The sequence below is a fragment of the Mustela putorius genome, unplaced genomic scaffold, assembly GCF_011764305.1.
Source record: "Mustela putorius furo isolate JIRA1106 unplaced genomic scaffold, ASM1176430v1.1 tig00000580_pilon_pilon_pilon, whole genome shotgun sequence".
Taxonomy (NCBI): Eukaryota; Metazoa; Chordata; class Mammalia; order Carnivora; family Mustelidae; genus Mustela; species Mustela putorius.
The window spans coordinates 2,035,389-2,061,607 of NW_025421423.1; the positions used below are offsets into that span (position 1 = coordinate 2,035,389).

At 51.5% G+C, this 26,219-nt stretch overlaps 2 protein-coding genes across 5 annotated transcripts; one reads left to right on the forward strand and one right to left on the reverse strand.

Annotated features, from left to right (window-relative positions):
• The first annotated feature begins 1,691 nt into the window (after positions 1-1,691).
• On the forward strand, positions 1,692-11,221 carry GRHPR (glyoxylate and hydroxypyruvate reductase). The gene is made up of 9 exons (XM_013053784.2): positions 1,692-1,851; positions 3,431-3,561; positions 4,531-4,603; positions 5,156-5,272; positions 6,530-6,618; positions 7,778-7,882; positions 8,563-8,698; positions 9,978-10,108; positions 10,887-11,221. Exons 1-9 carry the CDS (start codon positions 1,769-1,771, stop codon positions 11,006-11,008), a joined length of 987 nt encoding a protein of 328 aa, XP_012909238.1. The 5' UTR covers positions 1,692-1,768; the 3' UTR covers positions 11,009-11,221.
• Positions 11,222-12,089: 868 nt separating this feature from the next.
• Positions 12,090-25,615, reverse strand: ZBTB5 (zinc finger and BTB domain containing 5). Of its 4 annotated transcripts, none has more exons than XM_004747615.3 (2): positions 25,487-25,615; positions 12,090-16,552 (listed from the first exon to the last, which is right to left on the reverse strand). In XM_004747615.3, the coding sequence occupies exon 2, from the start codon at positions 16,546-16,548 to the stop codon at positions 14,515-14,517; it is 2,034 nt and encodes a 677-aa protein (XP_004747672.2). In that variant the 5' UTR covers positions 16,549-16,552; positions 25,487-25,615; the 3' UTR covers positions 12,090-14,514. The 4 variants fall into 4 exon arrangements, with proteins under 4 accessions (XP_004747672.2, XP_012909237.2, XP_004747674.2 ...); XM_013053783.2 differs by lacking the exon at positions 25,487-25,615 and adding an exon at positions 25,420-25,470; XM_004747617.3 differs by lacking the exon at positions 25,487-25,615 and adding an exon at positions 25,312-25,385.
• Between the last annotated feature and the right edge of the window lie 604 nt (positions 25,616-26,219).

A 26,219-nucleotide genomic window follows, 5' to 3' on the forward strand; every position in this document is an offset into this window, starting at 1 on the left:
AACAGAGTTTGGAGCCACCTGGCTGTGTCATTCTCCCAAGGGCCTTGCGGGAGACAGAAAAACACCTCGTTGTGTCAATGTTTGAACTATTTCAGAAATTGTCCCTGAGATGGCCCTGCAGTGCAGATAACCATCTGTGGGTTAGACATTTATTAATGTTTAACTTAGGGGGATGGCAGGGTGCAGCTCTGACTGGGCCTGCACATGGCGCAGAGGGCCAGATCTGGCCTCTCCAGTGACTTACTGTGTGAACCCAAGCTGGGCCTGTCGCCTCTCCATGCCTGTCTCTGGTTTCTGTGCGGGCCCTGAGGGGGAAGAAATGGATTCAGATAAAACAGGCAGGGAAGAGACCGCTAGGCTGGGCTTCTGTCCCCTGGGTGCTCCTCTGCCTGGGCCCCTCTCACTTATCTTCAGCTGGACTTCTGCCTCTCCATTTCTGACCAACTGCCACCTCAGGGCACCAGGGCGTGGGTCCACCATTTGTCAGGCACAGACTCCATGTGTTACACGCTGTGGGAGCACACCGGACCATACATAGTTCATCCTTTCAACAAACCATGACACCATTTCATAGATGAGGAAACTGAGGCACACAGAAGTTTAATGACCTGTGGTCAGTGAGGGCTCCAGAGCCTGATCTCCTCACCTCTCCCCTCCACAGCCTCAGCGCTTGTGAGGACCTGCCATGGCTCAGGGCCCCGCCAACGTTACTGGTTTAATCATCACAATGACCCTGACAGGTACGTGCTCCTTACCCCATTCTGTAACCAAGGAACTGAGGCTGAGAAAGATGATGTGAAGGACACAGCTTGTAAGTGGCAGAGCTGGGATCAGACCCAGGGACATTATTGGGCTATAAAGCCCAGGTCTGCCTGTGACTCCACATGGCCCTCTCCAGCACCCTGGCCCTGGCCCTCCAGCCCTGCAGCCTGCAGCCCTCCGGCCGGCCTGCAGCAGTCTTCATACCGGGCGGCCCGCAACCAATTAACCAATTAAACTCCCCCCACAACTGTGGGTTTCATATGGGAGAATTGTGGCAGCTACTAAAGGGGCCATTCCTGGGTTCAGACTGCCCTGGTCCGGCCTCCTGAGTATATAAGGCAGAGGCCTGGCTCAGAGCCCAGTCTGTGACCAAAGACCACTGTGTGGAACAGTGTGACTATAAGGGAACAGACCTAGCAAGGACCACGGGGGCGCTTAGGTCCTGGGAATTAGGATGGTCCCTAACTGCATCTCCCCAATCGGGACACAGACACACTCCCACAGCTACAGGCATCCCTACAGACGTCCACACATATTCACACAGGACTCTCCTGGACGCCCCTTTACCCACCCCAACTCCAACTCCAGACACGCCTGCCAATCCCTGAGCTTCTGTGGCAGTGAGTGCTCAGAGGCCAAGGCCCCCCAGAACAAGTCCCAGTTCCATGAGGGCTTGATCACGCACACACAGTATCACGAGGCACACACTTAGGGCTCCACAGTTCACCCTATAGAGTCACACTGCCACTGCCACTCCCTGCACACACACAGCCTCCGCTCCTCGAGGCCAACAGGCTCCCTCTGCCTGCCCTCCAACGCCCCCTCAACCTTTCCCCCTCTCTGTCGCCCCCACTCACCTCCCTCCTCACCCCTCCCCGCCCCTGCTGCCTCTCCCTCCCCAGCTCGCCCAGCTCAAGCCCCGCCCCTTCCGAGGCCCCGCCCCGTCTTCCGTGGCGTCCCGCCTGCGTCTGGCGTTCCGGGTCAGTGTCCCGCGGCTGCCAGGTGGATGAGGCCAGTGAGACTCATGAAGGTGTTCGTCACCCGCAGGATCCCCCCCGAAGGCTGGGCGGCACTCGCCCGGGCAGCAGAGTAAGAGCCCCGCGCCCCCGCGGCACGCCGAGTCCCCGGGCCCGGCCCGGGGTCGGGGGTGGTGTCGGGGAAGGGACTGCGGATCCCGAGCCCTCCCTGGCTGCCCGCACCCCGCACACAGGGTGACTCAGCGTCTTCAGGCGGCCCGGGGCGGGCTGGGGGCGGCATCCTTACACCCCACTTATTTTTGGTGGGGAGGGCCCGGCGGCGCAAGGACCGGAGGGAGCCGGATCCTGCGCTTGCGTCTTAGCCGGCCTTGCCAAGTCGTGCCTGGCCTGGACGGTTATGGAGTTTGGGAAGGCTTAAAGAAAGTTCTCTGTGGCCTAGCCTTGTCCAATCCTGTTGCAGTGACACAACTTTTTGCGGGCACTTTTTGCAGGGCACGTGCAGTGCAGTGCGGGTGAATGGAAAGGCCTGGGGAGAGGGGAGGCGGAGGGTGATGCAAGATCCAGACTGTTAATCCTTTACCCTAGAGCTCACTTTTGGCAGGGTCAGGGACCTTCGCAGTCACTGGCCTGGTCCCTTTGGACAGTTGGCAGGGGCTTCTTGTGACCCTTAAACTGAAGATCATATGCTAGGTTTTCAAGTGCTTCTTAGACATAAATGCTTAATCCTTGCAACACTCTGAAGTTGGTCCTATAATTCCCATTTTACAGATGAGCAAACTGGGAGAGGTTAAGTGCCTTGCCCAGAGTCACAGCTGCAGTGTGGCCGAGCTGGGATTTAAACTCAGCTCTGTCTGACCGCGGCGGAAGCACTGTGTCCTCCAGGTCTGCACTGCCAGTGTCCGGCAGCGAGAAGGCAGAACCCAGGCTCAGAAACCAGGGCCATGCAAAGAGATTTGTTTGTTTTGTTCAATGTAACGAAACCTTTGCTGCCGGCCTGCCAAGTTGCAGGCACTGAGGAGGAAGGGAGAGGGCAGAAGGCAGCTGTAGCATTGAGTGCTGTGCCCATGGGAAGGAGGCTACATGGAGGCCTGTGCCCAGGCTTGGTCTGCCAGGTGCTGCAGCAAGGGCCTCTGGGAGGCACCAGCCGCCGTCCCGTGTGTTGCCACATGTGATGCTGCACTGATTTACATGGCAAGGACTGGGAGGCTGGGCAGCTCCTCTGGAAGCACCTCCACGGCTCATGAACTGTGGCAGAAGTGGCCTTCCTGGCAGGGTGCAAGTCGGAGACTTTCCCGTTGCATGGACTCCCAAGGACAGGACATTCAAGCCTCAGCTGGTGCAGGAATGGCCCACCTCAAACCGGGGCTCCCCTCTGGCCATGAGGCCTCCTGTGAGGGAGATCAGGTTCTTCCTTGCTTTGAGCTGAGAGCTGTCCCCATGACTTTCTCCTTTTAGTCCAGGCTCTTGTCAGGCCTTGGTGACCTCCACTCTGTGACAGCCCTTTATAGCCACCCTCTTGAGGCAGTTCTGAGGCCGCCCGTGCCTGACCTTGACCCAGGGGTCCTGAGGCGGGAGCAAGCAGAAGGCAGTGGTTCTCACTCTGAGAGGGAGTGTAGTCCCAGGGGTCTCTGGAAGTCTGGGGGCATCTGTGGCGCTGCCCTGCTTTTGAGTGATCTTTCTTGTGTCTTCAGCTGTGAGGTAGAGCACTGGGATTCGGATGAGCCAATCCCCGCCAAGGAGCTGGAGCGAGGTGTAGCGGGGGCCCATGGCCTGCTTTGCCTCCTCACTGATCGAGTGGACAAGAGGCTTCTGGATGCTGCAGGTATGTGCTGGGCAGGGCTGGGGAGGGTTCCGAGGGCGTCTTGGCCCCATAGGGCATATCAGTCCGCTACAGCTGGCTCCTCACACACCCCTGCAGGGACCTGTCTGAGTTCCGAAGGCATTCACTGCCAAACTAGTCCTGAGGAAGCAAGTGTGTGCAGCTCCGTGTGGCACAGGCATTACTCCCCTCCTGGCCACAAAGCCCTGGAGGGAGCTAGGAGGGCAAAGACTGTGGTGTGGAGGGAGCGCGTGAGTCCCTAGGCCCTCATCCAGCCCTGCCCCAGCCTTGCTTTATGACCTGGAGAAAGTCCCCGTCCCTTCTGGGCTCATTTGTATCGTGCAGGAGGGCCCAGCTTAGGGCCAGGCACCAGCAGGCACCCAGAATGTTAGCTCCAGCCATGGGGCCCAGCCCTGGGCCAGGGCAAATGTCACCCTAGAAAGCTCTTGGGAGGAAAGGCTCAGACATCGAGGCTGCTGGATGGGGAGGGCCTGCGTGAGTCTGTGCCGAGCCAGTCCATGCCCCAGCCTTGGCCCTGGAGCTTTCCACGCCCGGCCCTGTGGAGAGTGTGTGTAAGGGTCGCACCCCCAGCCAAATCTCAGTGGACACTTCAGTGTGTCCACAGCAAGGCCCCAGGGGGCGGTCATAGGAGGCTGGAGGCTCACTGAGGGACAGTCCCGTGGGTGAGCGTGGAGGTCTGAGTGTCTGAGGCCTCAAGGCGAACCGCAGCTCTGTCACTCGGCAGCCTGTGACTGGGGGCCGGCCACCTCCGCTCCCTGAGCCGCAGAGTCTGCCCACAGAGGGTTGAGTCTGTCAGGTAGGGTTGCTTAGGATTCTAGCCCAGGAACAGAGATGTCAGCCTTTCCTCTTGTTCTCAAAAAATAAAAATAAGCAGATGGCCCTGTGATATCCCTGGGGTATGGGCTGGACTCCAGGAGGAGAGATACAAACAATGCTCTCTCTGCACCACAGGATCCAATCTCAGAGTCATCAGCACCATGTCTGTCGGCGTTGACCACTTGGCTTTGGAGGAAATCAAGAAGCGGTAAAAGCAGCTTACGCTCTGGAAGGGTCAGGGGAGAGGGCCAGCCCCCAGAGTGGGAAAGGGCACTGAGTATTCATTTGCTCGTACCCTCCTCCGCCCCTCAGTGAGACTGTGAGGGGCCTGCCCGTTCGCTCTGTCCGCGTGAGCACAGGGCAGTTACGACAGGCCGCGAACAGTCGGACGCTGTGGGTAACATCTGTCAGGTAGCCCCCTTGCCCGTTCAGCCTGGTGGCTGATCTTGACCACAACCCCTTGAAGTAGGAAAGGTTCGTATTATTATTAATTCTCCCATTAAGTGAGGATATTCAGAAAGGGCGAGTAGTAATTTGCCCCAGACTTGGGGCCCTGATCTTTCATCTTTGTGTCCTGCGCCAGGCGGGAGATAAGCGAACCGGAAGGAGGGCAGTCGGTTCCTGAGTGCTCCTTTACAGCTTGGAGCTTCCCGGTGGGCAGTGCAAAGAGGGAGGAGAGTGGCGGCATGGAGAGGTCCCAGAGGTAGAAACTGGTGAAGGTGCCTGAGGCCTGTGTTGCCACCAGATCTTTGCTTCGTAGCGGCATCCGTGTGGGCTACACCCCAGATGTCTTGACAGACACCACGGCAGAACTTGCCATGTCCCTGCTGCTCACCACCTGTCGCCGCTTGCCAGAAGCCATGGAGGAGGTGAAGAAGTGAGTGAACCCCAATGGGAAAGTTGGCTGTGCTTGGCAGCTGTGTGCCTGAGGCCCTGGCGTCCCCCTGGCCTGGATGTGATCCCTGTCCCCAGGGGGGCCTCTTCTAGTGAGCAGGGACAGACCCAGCCAGACTGATGAGGGGCAGAGCTGAGCTAAAGACACGTGTGTGTGAATGGTGGCTTTGAGGGGAAATCGTGAGGGAGAAGGATAGGGAGAGACAGATCAGTCTTGTCCGGTTGGGGAGGAAGTAGGGGCAGGGGCAGGAGCATGGAGTGTAGGCTTCCCCTGAGAAGTAGCCGGTGGGCATCATCGCTCAATGCCAGTAGCTCGGAAAGCTGACAGTGGTTTCACAAATCCTTTGGTAGTGAGACCTGGCCAGAAATGACAGGAGGCCATCGAAGGCCTTTATTTCTCTCCCTCTGTGTGAATGTTCATGCTTTGCCGCCGGTAAACCCATGTGTTTGATAACAGGCAGCACCCTAGATGCTGCCGAGGGTATGGGATAGAACAGATAATATGCACCAGGAAACCTTTCTGAAATCGGAAAATTGCAATGCCTGGCCTGAGGGTTTCGGATCAGGGGTTTGGGTCTGTGCATCCAGGCTTAGAAAGGCACTACAGCTGCTGGGAGGTGGGCAGATGGGCCAGTGCAGGCCCTCGGGGCTTGTGGACCAGGGTTTGAGGCCCCGGGCCGGGGCCGGGGCTGAGGCAGACACTGAGAGCATCATATCCTGCTCACCCTGCTGCCCCAGGAGTCGGCACCCTTCTCAGAGGTGGCTTAAGGCAGCTCTGTCCCCCTGGTGTGCACGCAGGGCCGTGGGGTGGGCCTGGGGCTTTACTTTGTGTTGCTTCCCGGGGGCCCTGGGAATATTGGTTTTGGAATCCCAGATCCTGAGTTCACAGCCTGCTGCTCCCACCTCTGCCCTGGCTGGGTGTGACCTCAGGGAGGCCACCCTTGCTGGTCTCAGTTTCCCCATCTGCAAAATGGGATGAGAACTTCAAAGGCCGCTCCCAGCCCTCAGAGGCTGTGCCGTCCAGTGCCATTAAGGGAAGAGTCATTCGAGAGCTGCTCATCCACAGCGCTCAGTGGCTGTGGTGTAACTCGTGCTATGGGCTGTCCTGTGGGGTGGAGAACAGAGTCTTCTACCTCTTGGGCCCCAGCCCCTGCCTGGGGGTCCTGGGTCTGTGTGTTCACAGAGAGCCTTCATCTTTGCCCGAGGCCGGGCTCTGACCTCCCCCCTCCCCTCCCCACAGCGGTGGCTGGAGCTCGTGGAAACCCCTGTGGATGTGTGGCTATGGACTCACGCAGAGCACCGTGGGCATCATCGGGCTGGGGCGCATCGGTGAGGCCCCCAACTTCCCGCTGGCCCACCCCAGCAACCTTGGTGTCGCCTGTGTCTCTGGTGCCCGGGGTCTGGGTGTTGACCATCCTTTGGAAAGAGTGGCCACCCTGGGCTGTTCCCAGTGCACTTTGCATGCAGTAGGGACATCTAATGGACAGACCCCGCTTCCTAAAACACAGGCAAAAGCAAAAAATAAAAGAAATGAAAGCAAGAGTTCCTTAAGAACTTGCTAGGTGATGGAAGCATGTTGAGTCGGGATTCTTTATGGTCACAGCTCCATACAGAATGGAGGAAAGCAGTAATGGCTGGGTTGGGGCCTTGAGGAGGGCTTCCTCAAGGCTTGAGCTCCCCCAAGCCTGCTTTGGAAGGCATTTTGCTTGTAAAGCTTTAACTTGGGAACCAGAGGATCTGGGGGCAGAGCTTACCTGTGATTCTGCAGACGGGCCAAAGCTAGTTTTCTCTCAGGGGTCCCTGCTTGGAGAAGTCTGGCCTGAAGGCTTGAGCTCAGCCAGGCAGCTGTCTGTGGTTCTCCGGCATCTTCCTGGTCCAGAGGCGAGGGTGAGGGTGGAGAGGATGGACAGTCCGGCCAGCTAGCAGTGCCTCTCCCGCTGGAGAGTTGCTTGGAGGAACCCACCAGCTTTGGGGCACATTCTGATTCTGGAAACCCAGCAACCCAAGCCTGTCTTTCGAGCAGGACATGTGACAATGTCTTAAAAGCTTTGGGGTGAGTTGGCATGCCACTGGAAAGTCCTAAGTCCTAAGAAGAAGTCCTAAGAAGTCCTGGGCTGCGTTAATAAAAGCAAACAGTCCAGAAGGAGGGAGGGGACTGCTTTGTCAGACTACTCTTGGGGTGCCAGGTCCAGTTCTCAGGGATGGTTAGCAAATGGCTCCCATGGTACCCAGGGCCAAGTCATAGCCACAGAGGAGCTCTGGTGCTGTCTCCAGGTCTCTGAAGGGCTGTCACATGGCCCCCCAAGGGCAGCATGGGTCTCCGGGGGGCTGGCTACACTGGGACAGGACCAGTTAAAGTCAGAAGTGTGCTGATGGAAGAACACCCCCCACCACCACCACCCCAGGGACTCTCTGTCCCTGGAGCTGCTGAGTTCTGCTCCTGCCCTCTGAGGGGTTAGGGACAAGCCAGGACTCTCTTTGCCTCCAGGCCAGGCCATTGCTCGGCGCCTGAAGCCATTTGGCGTCCAAAGATTCCTGTACACGGGGCGCCAGCCCAGGCCTCAGGAAGCTGCAGAATTCCAGGCCGAGTTTGGTAAGTAAAACCTTTATTTCCGCAGGAGCCCCATCTGAGCCCAGTAGGGGGGTGTCTGTTTCCGTAGCGGCAGCATCTTGGGCAAGTGTAGCTGGGGCCCATGGTTCGCTCAGGTACTAGCTAACCTAGCTAACTGGGGCCTGGTCAGAGAGTGCAGGGATACACCCAGGCCACACAGGGAGTTCTCACTGTGCCTGAGGGCTCTCCAGGCTTCCTGTCTCTCAGAGTTCCTTGTCACCACTGTCCCTGCCTGGGCAGAGCACCAGGGATGGTGACAGATATAAGGGTTTGCTGGGAGCTTTGACACCCAGTTTCTCTAATAAACCGGTGAGCACTGTCCCCAGCCTTGTGTCCCATGGATCTAGCCCCCTGTCAGGGGGCATAGTGTTGTGAGCAGAGGGCAGCTGGATTTTAGCCATTCCTCACCCCCTTGGCACACTGGGGCCTTCCCGCCCCTCTCTGGCCTTAGTTTCCCCATCTGTAAGACCAGAAGGCTGGATAAATGATGCAGTATACCAGGAGCCCACCAGGAGGGATAGTTATCAGAGGTTTTGCGGGGACGCAAGGCCTTCAGGAAGCATCTTGGGAGTTTGGCAGGGGGAGGCGAGGGTCTGGTCTCCCATCCTTTTGCTGTCTCCATCCTGGGACTTGGCGTCTCATGGAGCCCTGCCCTTCCCCAGTGTCCACCCCCAGGCTGGCTGCTGAGTCTGATTTCATCATCGTGGCCTGCTCCTTAACCCCTGCAACCAAGGGGCTCTGCAACAAGGACTTCTTCCAGCAGATGAAGAGCACAGCCGTGTTTGTCAACATCAGCAGGTTCACTGCGGCCGCCCAAGCTCCCTGGGGCCCCGAGAAAGCATAGAGGGGGGCTGTCCCTGCTGCCGTGATCGGCGTGGGTTGTCCGTGACCCCTTGGGTGGAGCCTCCCCCTCTCTAAACCGACCCATCAGCCAGACCCAGCTCAGAAGTCCAGTAAAGGCCACCAGAGAGTGCCCTGGGCTGGGAGGAGTGGCCACAGAGCAGGTGTGGCTTGTCAGTCCAGCAGTAGCACGTGGCAGACATGGTTCAGGGAGTGGAGGCATGATAGCAACGAGTTACCAGCCAACCTCGGGCAGTCTGTGTTCTCTACTGCGAAGAGTTGGGTGTAACGATCTTAGCAGCCCTTTGGAGGCCAACCACCCATACACTAAGTCTGGGCCTGAGTTAGTGACAGCTTGAACCTTGGTGCTTCTGGAAAGATAGACTCAAACCCAACTTAATTCGGTTTACCACAGTGTCCCCAGGGTGCCTTCAGGCCACTGGGCATGTTACGGAGGCAGACCTCCCCTTTCTGCCGCTCCAGACACAGCCTGGTTAGTGCCCTTTGAACCTGCTTAAGTCAGTTTGGAGGCAAGTAAAGGCAAATGAAGGGATTTCTTGGGGTCCCCCTTATGTCACTCCAGAGGCCCCTGTATTTATGAATGCCTAGCCACAAAGGAGGTGACCTGGAGGGGGCGTGAAACATGCAGGGGTGCAGGGCTCGTGCTGACTGAGCATGTCTCAGTCTCCGTGTGCAGAGCACCTGCATGAACCCAGGACTGGGCGGGGTCCTGTGCATTGTTGCTGACTGCACAAATATTACTTTGGGTGCAGCATGAAGTCTTGAGCCAATCGTTAGTGACAATTCAGTGGCTCAGTCACAGGAGGGAGGGCTGCTGACTCGGATGTAGGACAACTCGATGCCATGGTTCCTGCACGTTCTCAGGCAGACACCCCTGGACAGGGCCCCACACTGATGCAGATCGGAGGCCCTGTTCCAGCACTAGTGGGTCGGTAAGCTCTCATCCTCCCAGCACGCCTAGGAGTGGGATGTATTCTCCCCGTCTTACAGAGGCAGGTTACACCCTGGCCCAAGGTCACATAGCTACCGAGTGGTAGGGCTGGGCTTCTCAGTGTTTCTGTACAGACTTACTGTAAAGAAGTAGCTTATCAGACTTTCTGCTTTAAGAGTCAGTGCCTGGTCCCGTGGGGAAATCCATTCCGTGGGTGGTTCTGCCGTAGAGGCAGCCTGCGGGGAGGGAGCTTGGGGGCAGCCAAGGCACCACTGTCCTTCCCAGGGGAGAAGTGGTGAACCAGGACGACCTGTACGAGGCCTTGACTAGCGGGCAGATTGCGGCTGCTGGGCTGGATGTGACGACCCCGGAACCGCTGCCCACAGACCACCCGCTCCTGACCCTGAAGAACTGCGGTGAGAACTGTGATTTCCCGATGCGGAGTCACCCGGGCCCGAGGGAGTTAGAGGTGGTCTGGAGGTGCTGGGTGCAGAGCTGCCGTGAGCGGCACCAAGCACGGGGACACAGGCGGACGGGAGATACTGAGGCTGTTAGTGACACCGGACACGGGGCGGGGCATCCTAAGCACTGATGCTGTGGGGCTGAGGATCACACCTGGATGCTTCTTAGCCTCCCCAGCTACTCTACCTGGTTAACAGCTCTTTATATTAAGTTTTGTCTCCCCAGGGAGCTAGTGTGCCGTCTCCAGACTCATATAGGGGCTGAGCCAGACCCTGTCTTTTGTGTACACTCTGGGATGGAGGTCCTTAGCTGCCTGTCCATGGGGAATGCCCCCATTATTGTAGCCCTTGGAAATTCCACTGTCCCCACCGTCCTCACCAGGCTGAAAGGAGGAACATTGGCGCTCACGTCTGGGCTGTTGCCCACAGCTGGGAAAACCATCCCATCCCCGCAGGCCCAGCACTTCAGCTCAGTGCCCTGGATACTGCTTTTGAAAGGTGCTCTTTGGGGACAAGTGACCTCACTCGTATCTGGGTTTCAGTAGCCCCAAGTCCCTGTATAATTCCCCTGACCCTCAGCCCCATAGGAGTGGAGCGCATAAGGACAGTGGCCAAATCAAAGAGCACTAAGCAGGTTCTCTTTATTCTCACTGACAACCCCTGGTCAGGAAAACAGGGCCCACTTTAAGACTCTGGAAACACCCTTACCTCCCTCTGTTCCTCCCCTTTCCAGTGATCCTGCCCCACATTGGTAGCGCCACCTATGGAACCCGAAATACCATGTCCTTGTTGGCAGCTAACAACTTGCTGGCTGGCCTGCGAGGGGAGCCGATGCCCAGGGAGCTCAAGCTATAGGACAGGAGCCGCTGAGGGTCAGGAGGCCCACTGTGTCCCTGGAGTCTGTCAGCGGAAGCTTGATCTGGACCCACAGGATGGGAGCCAAGGGAAAAGTCTGATCTGTTCTGATCCTGCAGAAGGAAGACTGGTGCTGATACACAGGCTTGCTGCTTTTGTGGTTGGAAACATCTGAGCCAAAAGTATGTGATCCTATTAAATAATTCTCTGAGACAGTGTGGGCCCGTAACTGGGAGAAGCTAACAAGGGCATCTGCTTACCTTTCTAAAATCAGGGCATCTGGTGATGTGTGGGCTCTGCTCTGCCCCCAACCCTCCCCCGCAACCCCTGCCAGCATGTGAGCTATCAGAACCCGTCCAAACCACCTTACCCCTCATGTCCTCCTCGACTCCTTCACTTGTCCCTCACCGGCGATGGGACAACCGTGGCCCAGTGGTGACCATGGCACTTGCTATCTAGACCATCCAATTAATATACATGGCCAAGAGAACCAGGTAAGGTCACAGTACTCTTACTGTTTTGGCCAAGAATAATTGGCAGTAGGGGAGTTTAATTTTTATTTAAAACCCGTTTTAGCACCTTCACACTTTGCTCTCTTTGTCCATCCCTTCCGCCCCTGCCCCCAGGTGGATGCCCTTGTTCAGATCACCACCTGGCTTACTGCTTTACTCCTCCTGAGGCCAGGCCTCCTGCATGGCCAGAGCCCTGCTCCTGCCGAGGGATTCAGGTTCCGGCTCCTCCCCATGGCCAAGCCCCGCCAGCAGATGGAGCTTTCACCCCGGGCAGGCAGGTATGGGAGCAGCAGAAAGCGCAGGGTGAAGCAGGCTGTCCAAGAGGAGGACTGGGTGTGCTGAGAACACCCGTGGCTTAGGCCCAAAGACAGTGCAGGGAGAGCAGAGGGACTGAATTGAGGGCAGTGACAATAATTGTGATGGACACCATTAAGACTGTTTTGGAGGAGGTTTGGTTTTTTTAAAAAAGTACTGGTCAAAGCAGAGTTAGGGGAGAAAGCCATACTTCCCTTTTTTCTTTCAACCTTAATAACCTAAGCAAAGAAAAAACACGTAGTTAGTTAGAGGCATGAATGTGACAAATTTTTTATTTCAAAATCTCGAATTTTGACCAGCATAGCACCACTGACTTGGGTGCCCTGATAGAACCTTGTGACTTGCCCACCAGAAATGACCATGCCAGGCTATAATTAAGGCTAACCAATCAAAATTCAGGTACCCAAAACCAGTTCTAATTCAGGTAGAAACTATGGATCACAGGAACCCTGAGACTGGTTTTGCAGGGAACCTCTGAATTATTTTTAAGTTTTATAGCATGTATGAGGACACTGGTCCAAAAGCTTGCTTCTCACATGTAGACCGATCAACTAAGAGGTAGATGAGAGATTCCAGAATCCATCTAGCAGTGGAGAGACGGGGCTCCAGGCGCTGTATCAGAGACAGTCCCGAAAGCCAGGACCACTGAGGCTGAACTGAGGTGAGGCGCAGCCGCCTGGCCTCTCCCCGCCAAGATGGAAGGGAAGGAAGGAGAGTACCCCTGCTCTTCCCGCTGCCACTGGCTCCTCTCCCCAGGCCCAGGCAGGGACTCTCTTGTGTTCCACGTTGACCCACCTGCCTCCCAAGGTTAATCTTCCCATAAGACGCTGGTCCCCACATCTAGTATAGGTGTGGATAAGGAACCCCCCCACATCCAATCAGAACACGACTCTAACAACAGCCACACGCACAACTGCATTTCACACGTGATCCCATTAGCCTCCAGCAGTCTCTTTCCCACGTCTGCTGGAAAGGAGAGGAATCACAGAAGTTTCCTTTTTGGCTTTCCTCCCTGGGAATCCGTTCACAGGAGATGCTAAGCCTGACTATGAACAATGTGAATTTATCCACAGACAGATGTGTAAATGCACACACTAGATTAAGGGAAGAAAACGCATGCTGATTGTTTTGGGCTACACGTATTTTGCTTTCTAAACAGTTCTAAGTAAGAACCGAAGGACTTCTTTTGATTACGCACAGTGGTTTGGTGTCTCTGAAAGAGCTGTGTAAAACATGAACTCAAGTTCGCATGAATTAGGCGGAATCCGTGAGCTCTCCAGAGACCCCCGGATGCACACAAGCCCAGGCTGGGCTTTGCACAGGTGCCACTGGCAGCCCTGAGAAGCGAGGCAGCGGAACCCACGGAGGCCCCGGGCAGCGGCCCAACTGTGTCCTCCATCTCGGGTGCTACTCGGTGACTTCCATGTTCTGGGCTCCCAAACTTTCTTATAAAGTCTGGAAAATATTTATCTGGGAATAACACTACTATGTTTGGATTTTAAACAATTTGAAACATTCTCGGTCTTAGGTTGGGGCAACAATGATAAAAGCTCAGGGTCTAGACTTTAAGACTACAGTATATAAAAGTGATAAACCCACGGTGGAAAGAGATTAGCATCATTTTTGGTTAGTTTGCAATAGAAACAGTTAATGCAGGCCTGGACAAGAATGCCACGTGGGGCAGGGAGCGCGGAGAAGCAAAGCAGAGAGCGGGCCTGTCGCAGGTGAGATGTGTCAGGCTGGATGGGACCCCAAAGCCTGGACGCAGTGAAGGGTGAATGCACCATGAAAAGATCCCACAAAACAGGACTCCACATTATTAGAACAAAGACAAACACTAGCTCTTCTCTGACTTCCAAACATGGAACTGTAACATATGTAATACAAGTTGGGTAAAATACCGCTAAAACAGCACATACAGAAACAACACCTTACTTGCCACTCCCTACAGTCCATACTCAATTTACAACTGTGTTTTTAAAACCAGGAAAAACTATTAAAACATCTAGCCAGCAGTAGTGTTTTCAAAAGTATGTACACCTAACAGTCCAGAGAATGCTCGCTCTGGACCCAGTGTCAGCACCATCAAAGTGCAGTGCCTGTGACTGCAGTGGAGACGAAAATTAAAAATACAGTACTGAGGCCTAGGCCTAGCTCATGATACACTTTAAAGCATTCGTGGCGGACAGGCATGTCCTTAAGGGCCTTCCTTTCAGACAGGCACAAGCTCGCCACTGGTTACACGTAAGTGTGTTCTGCATCGCTGTACAGGTATATAATATTCCCTTCAGAGGATATAGGAAAGTTACTTAATGCTTCAGAGTTTTACAAAAATTGCTAAAAAAATTTTTTTGCACTTCCATTTTTAATTTTTTAAATGTGCCACTTTTAACGCCATGAATTACAAACTACTTTCTGACTGCTTTACTCAGCCCTAAGGAAGAACTCGGTTTCAGGGATCACGTCCCTCCAAAAGCCTGCATCTCGTTCCGAGAAGCAGCAGCGGCACAAGTGCTCCGCATGTGAATTCTCCACTTACTAGTCACCGGAATTTGCACGAGCCGTCGGGGGGGGGGGGGGGGGCCGGAAGCCTCAAACCCAATGGCGTTCACCACCAACCAGAAGAGCCGTCCGCTTCAGTCGGACAACAGGCACCAGCCCGACATCGAGGGGTGGGGGTTAGAGCAAAGTGCTGGGGAGGTTGCTGCTCTGCCAGCGCAGACACGTGGTCTTTGAGTGTTTATACAGGTGGCTGGACTGACTGAACCTCTTGCCGCACTTGAGGCAGGCGTAGGGCTTTTCCCCTGTGTGAACTCGGATGTGCTTCTTGCAATCCGTCAGGGTCAGAAAAGTCTTGCAGCAGATTTTGCAGGCGTACTTGCGAGCGCCCTCTACAACCAAGACGTTGTGCTCTGACAAGGCCTTCTTGCACTTAGACAGGACATCGGCGGATGCCCTGGTCAACTGTGGAGGGCCAGGCTGCGAAGGATGGCCATTTTCAAAGGAGGACGTGGCTGCGTTCATCATTAGCTGGGAACTGGCTGAGTTTTCTGGGATCTGTGAGCTCCTGACAGACGTTACGACTGGCATTTTGGGAGCTATGCGTCGGTAGTATGGAAAGTTACTGGCTCCTCCTCTCGGGGAGCCCATCATGACCCTGGAGAAGGAGGAGTGAAGACCCAAACCAGACCTGGAAAAGTCCATCCCAAACTGTTCTCCTCCTTGGTAGCCTGAGGTCTGCACGCAGGGCAGGCCCATCACTTCTTGCATAGGCCTGACGAAATGGGAGTCTGCAGGCTCGCTGAACGGGTTCTCCACGTGAGAGCCAGGGGCCGAAGAGGGCCCGCCCGCAGGCCCAGCCTCTGGACTCAACAGGTAAGGGGCCTCCCCCTCCAGCCTACAGTCACTAGTAGTGTTTGGGATATTATCATCATTGTTCTGACTTGCACTAAAGTTACTCCCTCTGCTCTTGTTAAGAAAATTTGAAATGCTGAAAGTGGATTTATGCTCCAGGTTATTCGTGACTTCCAAAATATGGATGTCACCTACCCTGTCCGTGCTAGACTGGGGATCTGAAAAACTCCGATCACTACTTTCAGGGCTGAGGTCTATCTTCTCAGCACTGACCACAACCCCTTCCACTTCCACGGATTCACTGCCTTCTGCTTGGGAGGTCACATCGCTCACTTCATCCTGAGGCTCAGGAGAGCTCAGGGGCTCAGACTTAACCACCACTCTCATGTGCTCCTTCTCTCCAAGGCCAACCTCGGGATTTTCACATTGAAAACCACTTTTCTCGGCGGCAGCTTCCTGCTCAAAACTAGTCTCAACCTGAGTTGCACGAGAGGCCATGGACAACTGGGCCATGTTGCCAGCAGTATTGTCGGACTGGCTGGGCACCTGGGCGTCTTCTTGAGCACCAAAAGACTGGTCAAACATGATGGCACTGTCTTCCTGGTTGTCGGCCATTCCGTCAGCCTTAGGGTTGTCCACGATTTTCAGGGAATCGGGTGAAAAGAACTCCTCCCGAGAGTGAACCCCCGATGGCCCATTCTCTGGCGTGACGTCAGCAATGGAAGACTCATCCATGGCAGGCCGGAGGCGCTGCCTGGCCCGCTCCTCTGCGGACTGCTTGCGCTTATGAAGGCGTCTCATGGGGAAGGGCGTCCGTTGGTCCAGGTTACTGCGCAGTGAGGAGCTCATGGGGGCCGGCTGCTCCTCGCCACTCTGGCTGGAATTGAGGGCTGAGCTCACGATGCTTAGCCCCAGCTGCTGCAGCATAAAGGAGCGCTGCATGCGGGCACTCTGCTCCTGGACGCGCTCGCTGGGGGGAGACATGGGCAGCGTCCTTGTCGTTAAGTAATGTTTACATGCCTTAACAACAGAGTTCAAATGCAGGTGAGAGGCTGCCAATAAGACATCCATAACATTGCTCTCCCCCAGCATGAGCGTGGAGGTGTACATCATGTCAATCAGTGCGGCAAAGGCCTCCGCTGTCACTACCTCGCTGTCCAGCTGGATCATGTTCATGGTCTGATCTCCCTCTGCCACTGAGAAGAGGGCTCGGAAATGCGTGCTGCATGCCGCCAGTACCGAGCGGTGGGCTTTAAAATGTCTGTTCCCCACGACAATGACACAATCACAGAGCTGCCCGTGAAGTCTCTGGTAGTTCAGCTGCTGGAAGATCTGTTCAAAGTGTCCAGGAAAATCCATGATCCTATAGAAAGAACAAAGAAAGAAAGCATTAAGACCTTAGAAATGCTGAAGCCAAAGTCAGAGCACAGAGGATGTGATGAAAAGAGACGTGGACAGCCAAGCTTGGACCTTTTTTTTTTTTTTTTTTTTTAAAGATTTTATTTATTTGACAGAGCGAGATCACAAGCAGGCAGAGAGGCAGGCAGAGAGAGAGAGGAGGAAGCAGGCTCCCTGCCAAGCAGAGAGCCCGATGCGGGATTCGATCCCAGGACCCTGAAATCATGACCTGAGCCGAAGGCAGAGGCTTAACCCACTGAGCCACCCAGGCGCCCAAGCTTGGGCCTTTTAAAGCTTTTGATATTTCTCATGATGGCACACAGACTAAAAACCTGTCAAATAAGGAACAAATGCCAATTCAGCTAACAAGCCCAGAAGCAAGAAGACACATGGTATCAGCTACTGGCTATTTACAGGCTCCCCTTCACTCTTCGCAGGACCCACTTTTAACACTTAGGGACCCATGTTAGAAAAGACCAAAGTGTAAGTGGTGGAATGGCTATCCTATGGACGTGAATTACAATTCTGCACTCCCTAAGGACAGTGAATAACCTCCATGAAATTCCAGTCTTCTAGCAACCTTAAGAGTGAGAGAGGCAGATCAGTATTAGTGGGTAAGGTTTCCAGTTACAGAGGACGGTAGATTGCACACATGCATTTGCCCTCATTAAAAGGACTAAAGTTTTTGGATTTGCTGTTTTTTCAAAGATACAATCCCACAAGGAAGAGCAACAGTAGCATTTTGGTAGCAGGTGACCAGGTAAAGGAATGAGTCCGAACTGACTCAGCATACCCAGAGAGCTAAATGCAAACCTGGCAGTGGAGAAAAACCACCTGACTTACATAGAAGCCCCCTACCCACCCAAAGGCTCAGGAATTGGCTGCAGGGGTGCCAGGGAAGCAGACTAAAGGTAGGGCCAAGACAGAAGGACTGGCTGGAAATCTAATAAACAACCTATTGGAAGCTCTAGGAGAGCTCTTATGTGCTGGGCTTAGGGACCTACCTGCATCCCCACGACTGTTTTAGGGAAGCAAAGAAGGAGGATTTTGTTTTGTTTTTTCTGTTTTTCTATTCTTCTCTATTGACAGGCTAGATGCTGATTTATCCACCTAACATGATTATGCATAAAGTGGGTTGAGATAATTCACAAACGGGAAATGAGATGCTATCAGAAAAGGAGAAAAGACAGAGAGCCTACATGAGACACTAGGCAACAAAGTGATCTGGTCAGTATAAAGGACAACCCACACCTAATTCATGTTTCATGTTCTTTATAAAAACTAGTCGCTTGAAATAAGGCAATGTGTAAGGCAGACTGTACTTTCCAAGAGGCCTGGCCATACTAAGATCACGCATCAGCATGCTTTCTTGCAGTGTGACACTGGCACTCCTCTCATCCAGAGGTGGGGTCCGTGTTCATTTGCCTTGAAGCCAGACAAATCTAGGACCACGGCAGAAATTACAGTGTTTTTCTTCCATTCCCACTGACTTGGGAGCTGGGTCGTAAAAGGCAACAGAGCTTTTGTCTGCTCTTTCTGGCTTGCTCTTGGAACTCAGCCGCCCATGCCGCGAGGAAGCCTAGCTGAAGCCTAGGTGACAGCTGGCACTCACTCCCAGGCAGGAGTGTGCCTTCAAGGTGACTTCAGCCCCAGTCACGGTCTGACTTCAACCCCATGACAGACCTTAAGAGAGAGTCATCTAGCTGAGCCCAGGCAACCCCTAGAACTGTTCAAGGTAGTAATAAAATGATTTTTGTCTCAAGCCATGGAACGCTGAATGGAAGTGAGCTGTTACACAGCACCAAGTGACTACAGTAACATGAAGCTTGTTAATGCTTCCTCACAGATAAAGAGGCAAACACTTTAAATACTACCTCCAAAGGACACTTTTTCTTGTGGGTGGGGGACGGTCAGCCTACTACGTCTTTGGGGGAAATCACTTCTCACCCATTTTTAGTGCTTGTGGTGCAGACCAGACTGCCCTGAACCTTTGAGTTTCAGGAGTGAACAAATAATCCAGGGAGATCTGGCCCCATGACTCCGGTGATTATTTTAGAGATGGGTATGTGACCCCAGCCATGCCAACTAGCATCTGCCCTGGGACTCTCTTCACCCAGCTTGCAAGTTACAAGATAGATGTGAGTCTAGTACTGATGGTGGCCACTGTTGCCTGTCTAAAAAGGAAGCCAATACAAAAGAAAGCAATACCCCCAAAACAATGTCCTGATGACAGCAAGACCCTGGGATCCAGCCATGACTATAAGTGCCATCACCCTAGGATTTCCTATTTCATGAGCCAGTGAATTCCCCTTTTATCTTAACCTGGTCAAGATAAACATAAGGTTTAACACAATTTCAGAAAAACCTAAGTAACATGGCTATCTTAAAACCTTTGTGGATCTAGAAGGGGTATTTTAAAAAAAATTCTGTTAGTTTGGGAGATATAAAATGTGTTACTTTCAGCTCTGATGGAAGAGAATCGTGAATCAAGATCATGGTTATTCAAAACTCCCAAGCATATGTAGCCAACTCAGAGTTCCAGTGTAAAAGCCATAAAAAAAAGAGCTCGAGCTGGAAAAATATGTGCTTTACCAAGAGCTATTGTCTGAAGCCTTCATGCCAAGGAAAAAAGCTTCAGGTCTCTCTAAAAGATTTCAAAATGTGACAATCTGAGTCTATAGAGTTGGAAGAGATACAGCAAGTAATCTGCCAATTTGTATATGTCTGACTCATAGCAAATATACAGTACAATATTTGTTATCTGCAGGAACAGATTTTTAGTAATTTCCAAACTAAATATAATTAAGAAAATACACTTATACCACTCTCATTTTATTAACATGAATAATCAAGAGGTGACTGTTTTCTCAATAGATTTACTTTCCTAATAATGCTTTACTTAGACTAATAAAAAAGTTCATTTGTGTTTGAGGAGAATAAACCAATTAATAGCACATTTTAAACTATTTGACTTATATATTGATTTATCCACATGCTTTTCAATAATATACTGACTTGGTAAGGAAAAGCACACCTACACTCAAATACCATCTATATAATACCGTATCGAGTGATTTGCTGCCTGTATGCCAGGCAGGCCCTGCAAAGTTGCCACCTGCAGGAAGTGTCTTAACAGTCTAAGGGATTCTTAACATTCAATATCCCTAATCTAGATAAGACCCTAGCAGAAAAGAATAACCAAAAAGAACTTTTCCTCCACTTTTAGAGATGATATAAACAAAAATAAGTGTAAGCGAGCAAAACTAGGCAAGGTCCCAGACAAGCAGTCTAGGATTTTTGACAGAGCTCCAAGTCCTGGAGTCCTGGCACGTTTGCCCATTGTTCTGATTTGACTAAGTGTAAGTAGGGAATGGCCAGGACTAGGTGGGCACATAGGTGCCAGCGTCAACCCCAGAACTCGATCTGTCAGCATTGGCTCATTTTATCATCTCTGTTGCCGCTCTGTCAGGGCTGGCTCAGAAACTGGACAGATCAGGTCTAGGGAAAAGGGACTGTATCAAGGACTAAAAAGCATGAACTCAAGCCAGAGCCCGATCCCTTACCATCTCCCCTACCCTCCAACTCTCCCTGCTCTGCCACCTTGTTTTCCAGTTCAAAATTCCTGACGATTAGCTGACCTAGAACTTCATGATTCTGTTTGAATAAGGAAATGTTTTAGTGCCCTACTTACATTCCTAGTGCAAACTCAAATGCTGTTTCTACTAAAACAGCTTTTTGAGGGCAGGGATTGCATTTTCTCTCTCCCCCTGCAAAGTGTCTGATACACAGCGCATTAAATTATTTACTGAACGAGCACGGACTGTATAATGATGAACGACACCACCATATTGCCCAACAGTCATTTTCCTGAGAGTCCCAACTACTCTAAAATCAGCCAAAACTCAGAAAGTCTCTGAATATCCAAAATAAAGATCAAAGTCTACGTATAAAGAGTTCCTCATAGGAAAGCCCCTCAAGCGTTTACATAGTCTTTTGTCTTAGAAACAAAAAAAATTCAAGTTTTTCTAGTTTCCTAACTGATTAAAGATGAGCAACAGCAATTCCAGAATGAGGGCAAGAGGCGGCTCCGCGTTGACAGCTGCAAAAAAAGGGCGACAGCTGACCCACTAAAGGAGAAAAGCCCAGCAACTTGGGAGCCCTGTACTGGAGGCGCTACACAACTCTAGAGATCACAGCAGCCCATGAAGATGCTTGTGTAACTGGTATACAAATTCATTCATTCCATGTTTGGAAGTGCTTGCTTTGCTCAAAGTTAAGTGCTATGGAACAGAGACTGATATAGCATAGTCCTGTCACGGGTGCTTACTGGAAACACGACACCTACAAATAACTATTACCAAGTGGAGAGCACTAAGTGCCACCTAAGTTGAAGTGTGCTCAGTGGCTCAGAGAAGGCAGACGTTATTTCCAGCTTCTTGGTGGCCCTGACAACAGAACTGGGTACAAGTTTGCACTTGGATAAAAGGAGCTATAAAATACATTCCAAACGGAGGCAAAAGTGGGTAGAGGTTTGAGGTGGGGGAGGCAGCGCATCTGTTCTGGCTGGAGAGCAGGTAAGGCTAGAAAGGCAGGTATTGGATAGCGAATGCTCATAACTGATATTAACGATCACCACATGTTGTCGGAAAAGTTAACAAAGAGGCATATAACTTTCAACTGAAGACTATCATCACTTTTCAGGTAACTTTTGTAAAAAAAAAATTGTTTAAATTCCATTTTTGATGGCTTGAGCACAATAAGAATCAGGGTTCTTGGTTGCAACAACAGTTTCTAGCTAACCTAAGCATAACAGTAAGCATAACAGTAAGCTGCTGAAAGAACTGATGGCAAGACTGGACACCTGAGCTTGAACTGCGCAGCAGGAACAATCTGGCCAGAATGCTGTCTTTGCGTGTGGCCACAGCCACTTCTACAAGAATGCTTACGCTACAGGGGACCAAATCTCCCCTTCCCTTCGTATTGTTTCAGTTCTCGAATACGTGTCTTTTTTAACATTATGTGAGATGAAATGGAAAGTACACGCGAAGTAACTGCGCTGCACACTAAAATGCAATGCAGGGAAAAGTCCTTGTGCAGTTTCTGAGTTGTAAGCTAAACTAATTGCCTTTTTAATGGAGCACCATTATAACTTGGAAGAAGAACGATAAATTATGGTTATTTAGACATTTAGACTTGGGTATTTGCCAGACATTCTTTAAGGAGGAATGAAATGAGCTTGTCATTTCAAGGAAAACAACTTACATTTTATTATAGATATAATAATACATTATAGTATTTGTTGCCTATGATAAAATTTCAGCTTTCAGGTAAAAATTGGAAATTTGGGAAATTTATGTTACTGAGAGTTTCCCAGTTTCCCAGTGCTCAAACCCAGTGAGATCACTGGTGATATTAATAGAAGGTGATTTTTTTTTAATATTATAAATGCATCAACATTTGGAAGATCTGCATAAGCCAATGAATGAGTATGTTCCAAATGACCAATGTTATAAAGTGTGATGTTAAAAAATAAGTTATGGATTAAAAAAATTCAAAGTGCAAGATACAAACGAATGTATTTCAATGTAACAGAATATGAAAAGTTTGTTGACATGGTTTCAGATTACACACTGCTACTAACCAAGCACTTAAGAAAATACCATTTGCTACGCTCTGTTACAGTACCAAAACATCCAGAGTTATTTGAAAAAGCTACGAAAATACTCTTCCCTTTTCCAAGTACATATCTGTGTGACTCTGGGTGTTTTTTGGTATACTTTAATCAAGACTGTATCACAACAAATTGAATACAAAAGCAGGTAAGAGAATCCACCTGTCTTCTTTTAACCTAGACATGGAAGAGATTTTCAAAGAAATGTAAATCAATACCACTGAAAATCCTGGTGTCCAGATCTTGGACAATTTTCTAACAAAAGGAGTTAGTGCTCTTTGGAGAAATGGCTGATTCTAGTACTGGGGCTGAAAATATACAAGATAAGCCTGCAGTATCTTACAGTGTCAAAAACTCAGGAGATGCTTCAAACAAACATGAAAATGGAAGTATTTGAAAGGGACATGGGACCCAAAAGAAGCGCTCCCAAAGGCCAAAACTGGAACAACATGAGCAAAAAGATAAATAAAATAGCATTGGATTATACCCCAATATATAAATATCCATAGATCCATACTGATATAGACTGCTTACAAAAATAAATGGGAGAGAAGTGTCAAATCTCCTGTGCAGAAAAATCCCAAGTAAATTACATAAATACTCTACCCTCAAAGAGATGGATGGAGCCCAAGTCCCAGCTCCTTGATATGAGCCGTGCATAGAGCCTTCCTTCCAGGGTACAGCACAATATGCCTATTACAGTACAAAAAAATCAGTACTCCAACACAATTCCTAATCTGTTGGAGCTGTCAGAAAGATAAATCAAAGCTTTTAGCATATATATGTATAAATAATCAAATGAAAGGCTCCCCCCCAAATTGGACCTTGAGATGAAAAGCCACTATTCAGTGATGAAAATGATGAAAACAACTGTAAGAACCACAGTTCACTCAGAAACAGCTGGTCTGTTAGCATATGAGAAGTTCACTTCATACTCAGACAAAAGGTGCAGTGTAGTGTTACATTGCAGCCCACCTGCTACACTAACAAAATTTGGCTCCTACTGTTCAATGTCCATATTTGAGAAATGTTCAGTACAGTAAAAGAGAAATATGTTTAAAACTGACAGAGGAGAGAAGTATTTGTTCACAACAAATATACATTTAAAAAATACAAGTTGAAAGCTAACACTGACCCAATATCTTAAATTTTCTTTTTCCCTTTCCAAGGAGAAACAGGAAAATTCAAGATACTGTGTGGGCACTACAGCAAGCTTTATCTCACTCTACGTAATACAGTTTTAAGTTGCACCCCCACCGAAGAATTCCAATTCAATATAATTTATGTTAACTACTTTATTTTTTTAGTATTTTTAATTTTATTATTATTATTTTAGGGGAGGGAAAGGCAGAGGGAGAGAGAGAATCTTAAGCAGGCTCCACCCCACCCAGGCTCAATCTCACTGCACCTAGTCTGAGATCATGACCTGAGCCTAAATCAAGTTGGGCACTTATCCGAGCCACCCAGGTACCTCAGTGCTCAGTACTTTAAGTATTAAAATATTCGGATGCATCTTTTTATCAAAGTGATTTTTTAAAATGACTTCACCTTCTTGTAACAATATTTCAACAAAGTCTCTTTTGAGAGCACTGATCTCTAAATTTAGGAAAACACCTATTTTTAGATGCTTTTCTTCCAAATCTTATCACATTAAGAATTTTGCTAGACCTACCTCAATTAACCAGAATACAGTTTGCCAGCATCCCCAGCTAACTACGTTTTGACAATTTTTAGAACAAAAAGGAGCACATCAAAAACAAGACTTCAGAACTCTAAAAAGTCTGGGTTCATTTATTCAGCAAAACACAAAGGCCCAGAACAGGTCCCCAACGAGTTAGTCTCACCTGGCAGGTCACCAAGCTGGCAGTGGTGCCCAGGCCAGTCTTCCCAAGTTTGCTGGAATTTCCAGCTAGAGTTAAAGCAATAGCAGCAGGCCTTCCCTTGGTTTAGGAGCCATTCTCTAAAAACTTTTTTTTTTCTGCGCAACTGGTCTCTTCCCCCACCTCGGCTCTTTTAGCTTGCTGCCAACCACCCTCCTCTCGGAAATCGCAGGATTAGCAAATGAAAGCAAGCCCTGGAGGACAAACAAGGCGGCCAGCACACCTATTTTAGCGATCTAGGGCTCAAGAGTCTGCACAAGAATAACAAATCATCAATGACTAACGCATAGCAGTCTCTTCAACCTCTAAAGATCCCAGTATCTTCTACGTACTACAACCAAAAAGTATATGAATGTATTAGGGGAAAAGTTTTGTCTTCAATTTTGAAGGCGAAGGGTTCCTTCTATTCATTCAAATTAACCAGAACCGAAGCACATTCCTTACTGATCAAGACTTTACTGTTCTTTTCCGTAAACATTTTTCTCCGAATAAACACTTAGGATTTGTCTCCTATAGAGAACTTAGTTCCTTACAATACTCTCCACCAGGGCAGAATGCAGACTGACTTTATAACAACCTTTTTTTCCCCGTTTTTTTGTTTTTGTAAGGCAAAAGACTGACCTTCCCCCCTCCCCCCTCCCCTTTAATTCACTGCCCGATGTTAACATTTACGTCCAAATCCGTCCTTCAAACAAGGGGAAGAGGGGGAACGGCTGTTTTTACCGCTCCAACCCCCACAGCTCCTAGCACGAAGCCTGGAAAAAGTGGACATTCAATAAATGCCCAGAAACAGTTCAGTTCTCAGATAACAAGCTGGGGCATTCCAAAAGGCTGGCTCCACCCCTGCAGGGTCAACCGCCGGTCCCGATTCCAGACCGCCTTGGTCTCGCTCGGGTGAAAGAAAACCTCGACGCTCACAGACCCAGAAGAGGGCAACGAAGCCACCCGACCCCATCCCGCTGGGCGGCAGATCCTCTGTTAACCCGCCGGCCTGTAGGTCCTGGGCCTTGTCCACCCCATCCCGGCAACCAACGCCGCCAGCCCGCGTCTCCGTGGGGGCAAGAGCCCCCGCCCCACCCGGCAGACAGCCTGGCGTCGGGACCTGGGGGACGCCTGCGCAGAAGAACCCGCCTCCCACCCGCCTGGCCCCTCGGCTCCGAGGGGTAACAATACCCCTTCAGAAAGACCGGCAGGGTAGGCGGGGGTCACCGGTCCGCGTCTGCGCGCGCCCCGACGCCTAGGAGCGAGCCGGCTCGCGCCGCCCGCCTAGCTCTCCCGGACCTCAACGGTCTCCACGTGAGCGCGCCCGCGCGCTCCACCGCCGCCGGTGCTGACAGGGTCGCCTCACCTGAGCCGGGCTCCGCCCCCCTGCTCGCTGGAGGAGGCGGTGACCCTTCTCCGATCCGGCCTGACAGAGTCGGAGGAGGCGGGAACGTCCAGGCCGGCGTCTCCGCGATGGGATTTCCTCCCCCTTCCGCCCACCCCGCCTCTCGTCCCTCAGCTCCTTCAGCCCGTTCGCCGCCGCACTCTGAGAACACCGCGGCGGCGGCCGACAGTAAACGGAAGTGACGCCCGCGAAAGAGCCTACTCCGCTCCATTCCTCCAGCCCCCGGCCGAGCTGCAGCCAATGAGAAGGGGCGGGGGCGGGGCCGGGGCAGAAGGGCAGCCAGCCGGCGCGCGGAATCCGGAGGAATTTACTCGGCCCCCCGGAACGCCGACCAATCGACGGCCCCAGGAGCTCGCTGTGTTTACTACCGACCGAATCCGTGAGCGCTGTGACCAATCACCATTTGCCTTACAACACGTAAAACTGTTATCAAACGCCTTTTAAGGCGGGATTTATCACTAAGCGGCTCTAGGTTTGGACTGTGGAAAAGAGACCGTGGGCTGCAGCCAATCGAGAGCCGTTATGGTTGAGGTAAGCGGGTTTTCCGCCTCATTGTGCCAATCGCAGTCGCGGCTGCCAGCGGTCTGCGCGAGCCGGGAGGCCAGGCCGCCGGGGAGTGTAGTGTGTCCCACCATTGGCTGGACCTGAAGGATTTCCCCACCCTCTCGGCGGCTGGCCGCTCCGTGACCACCCG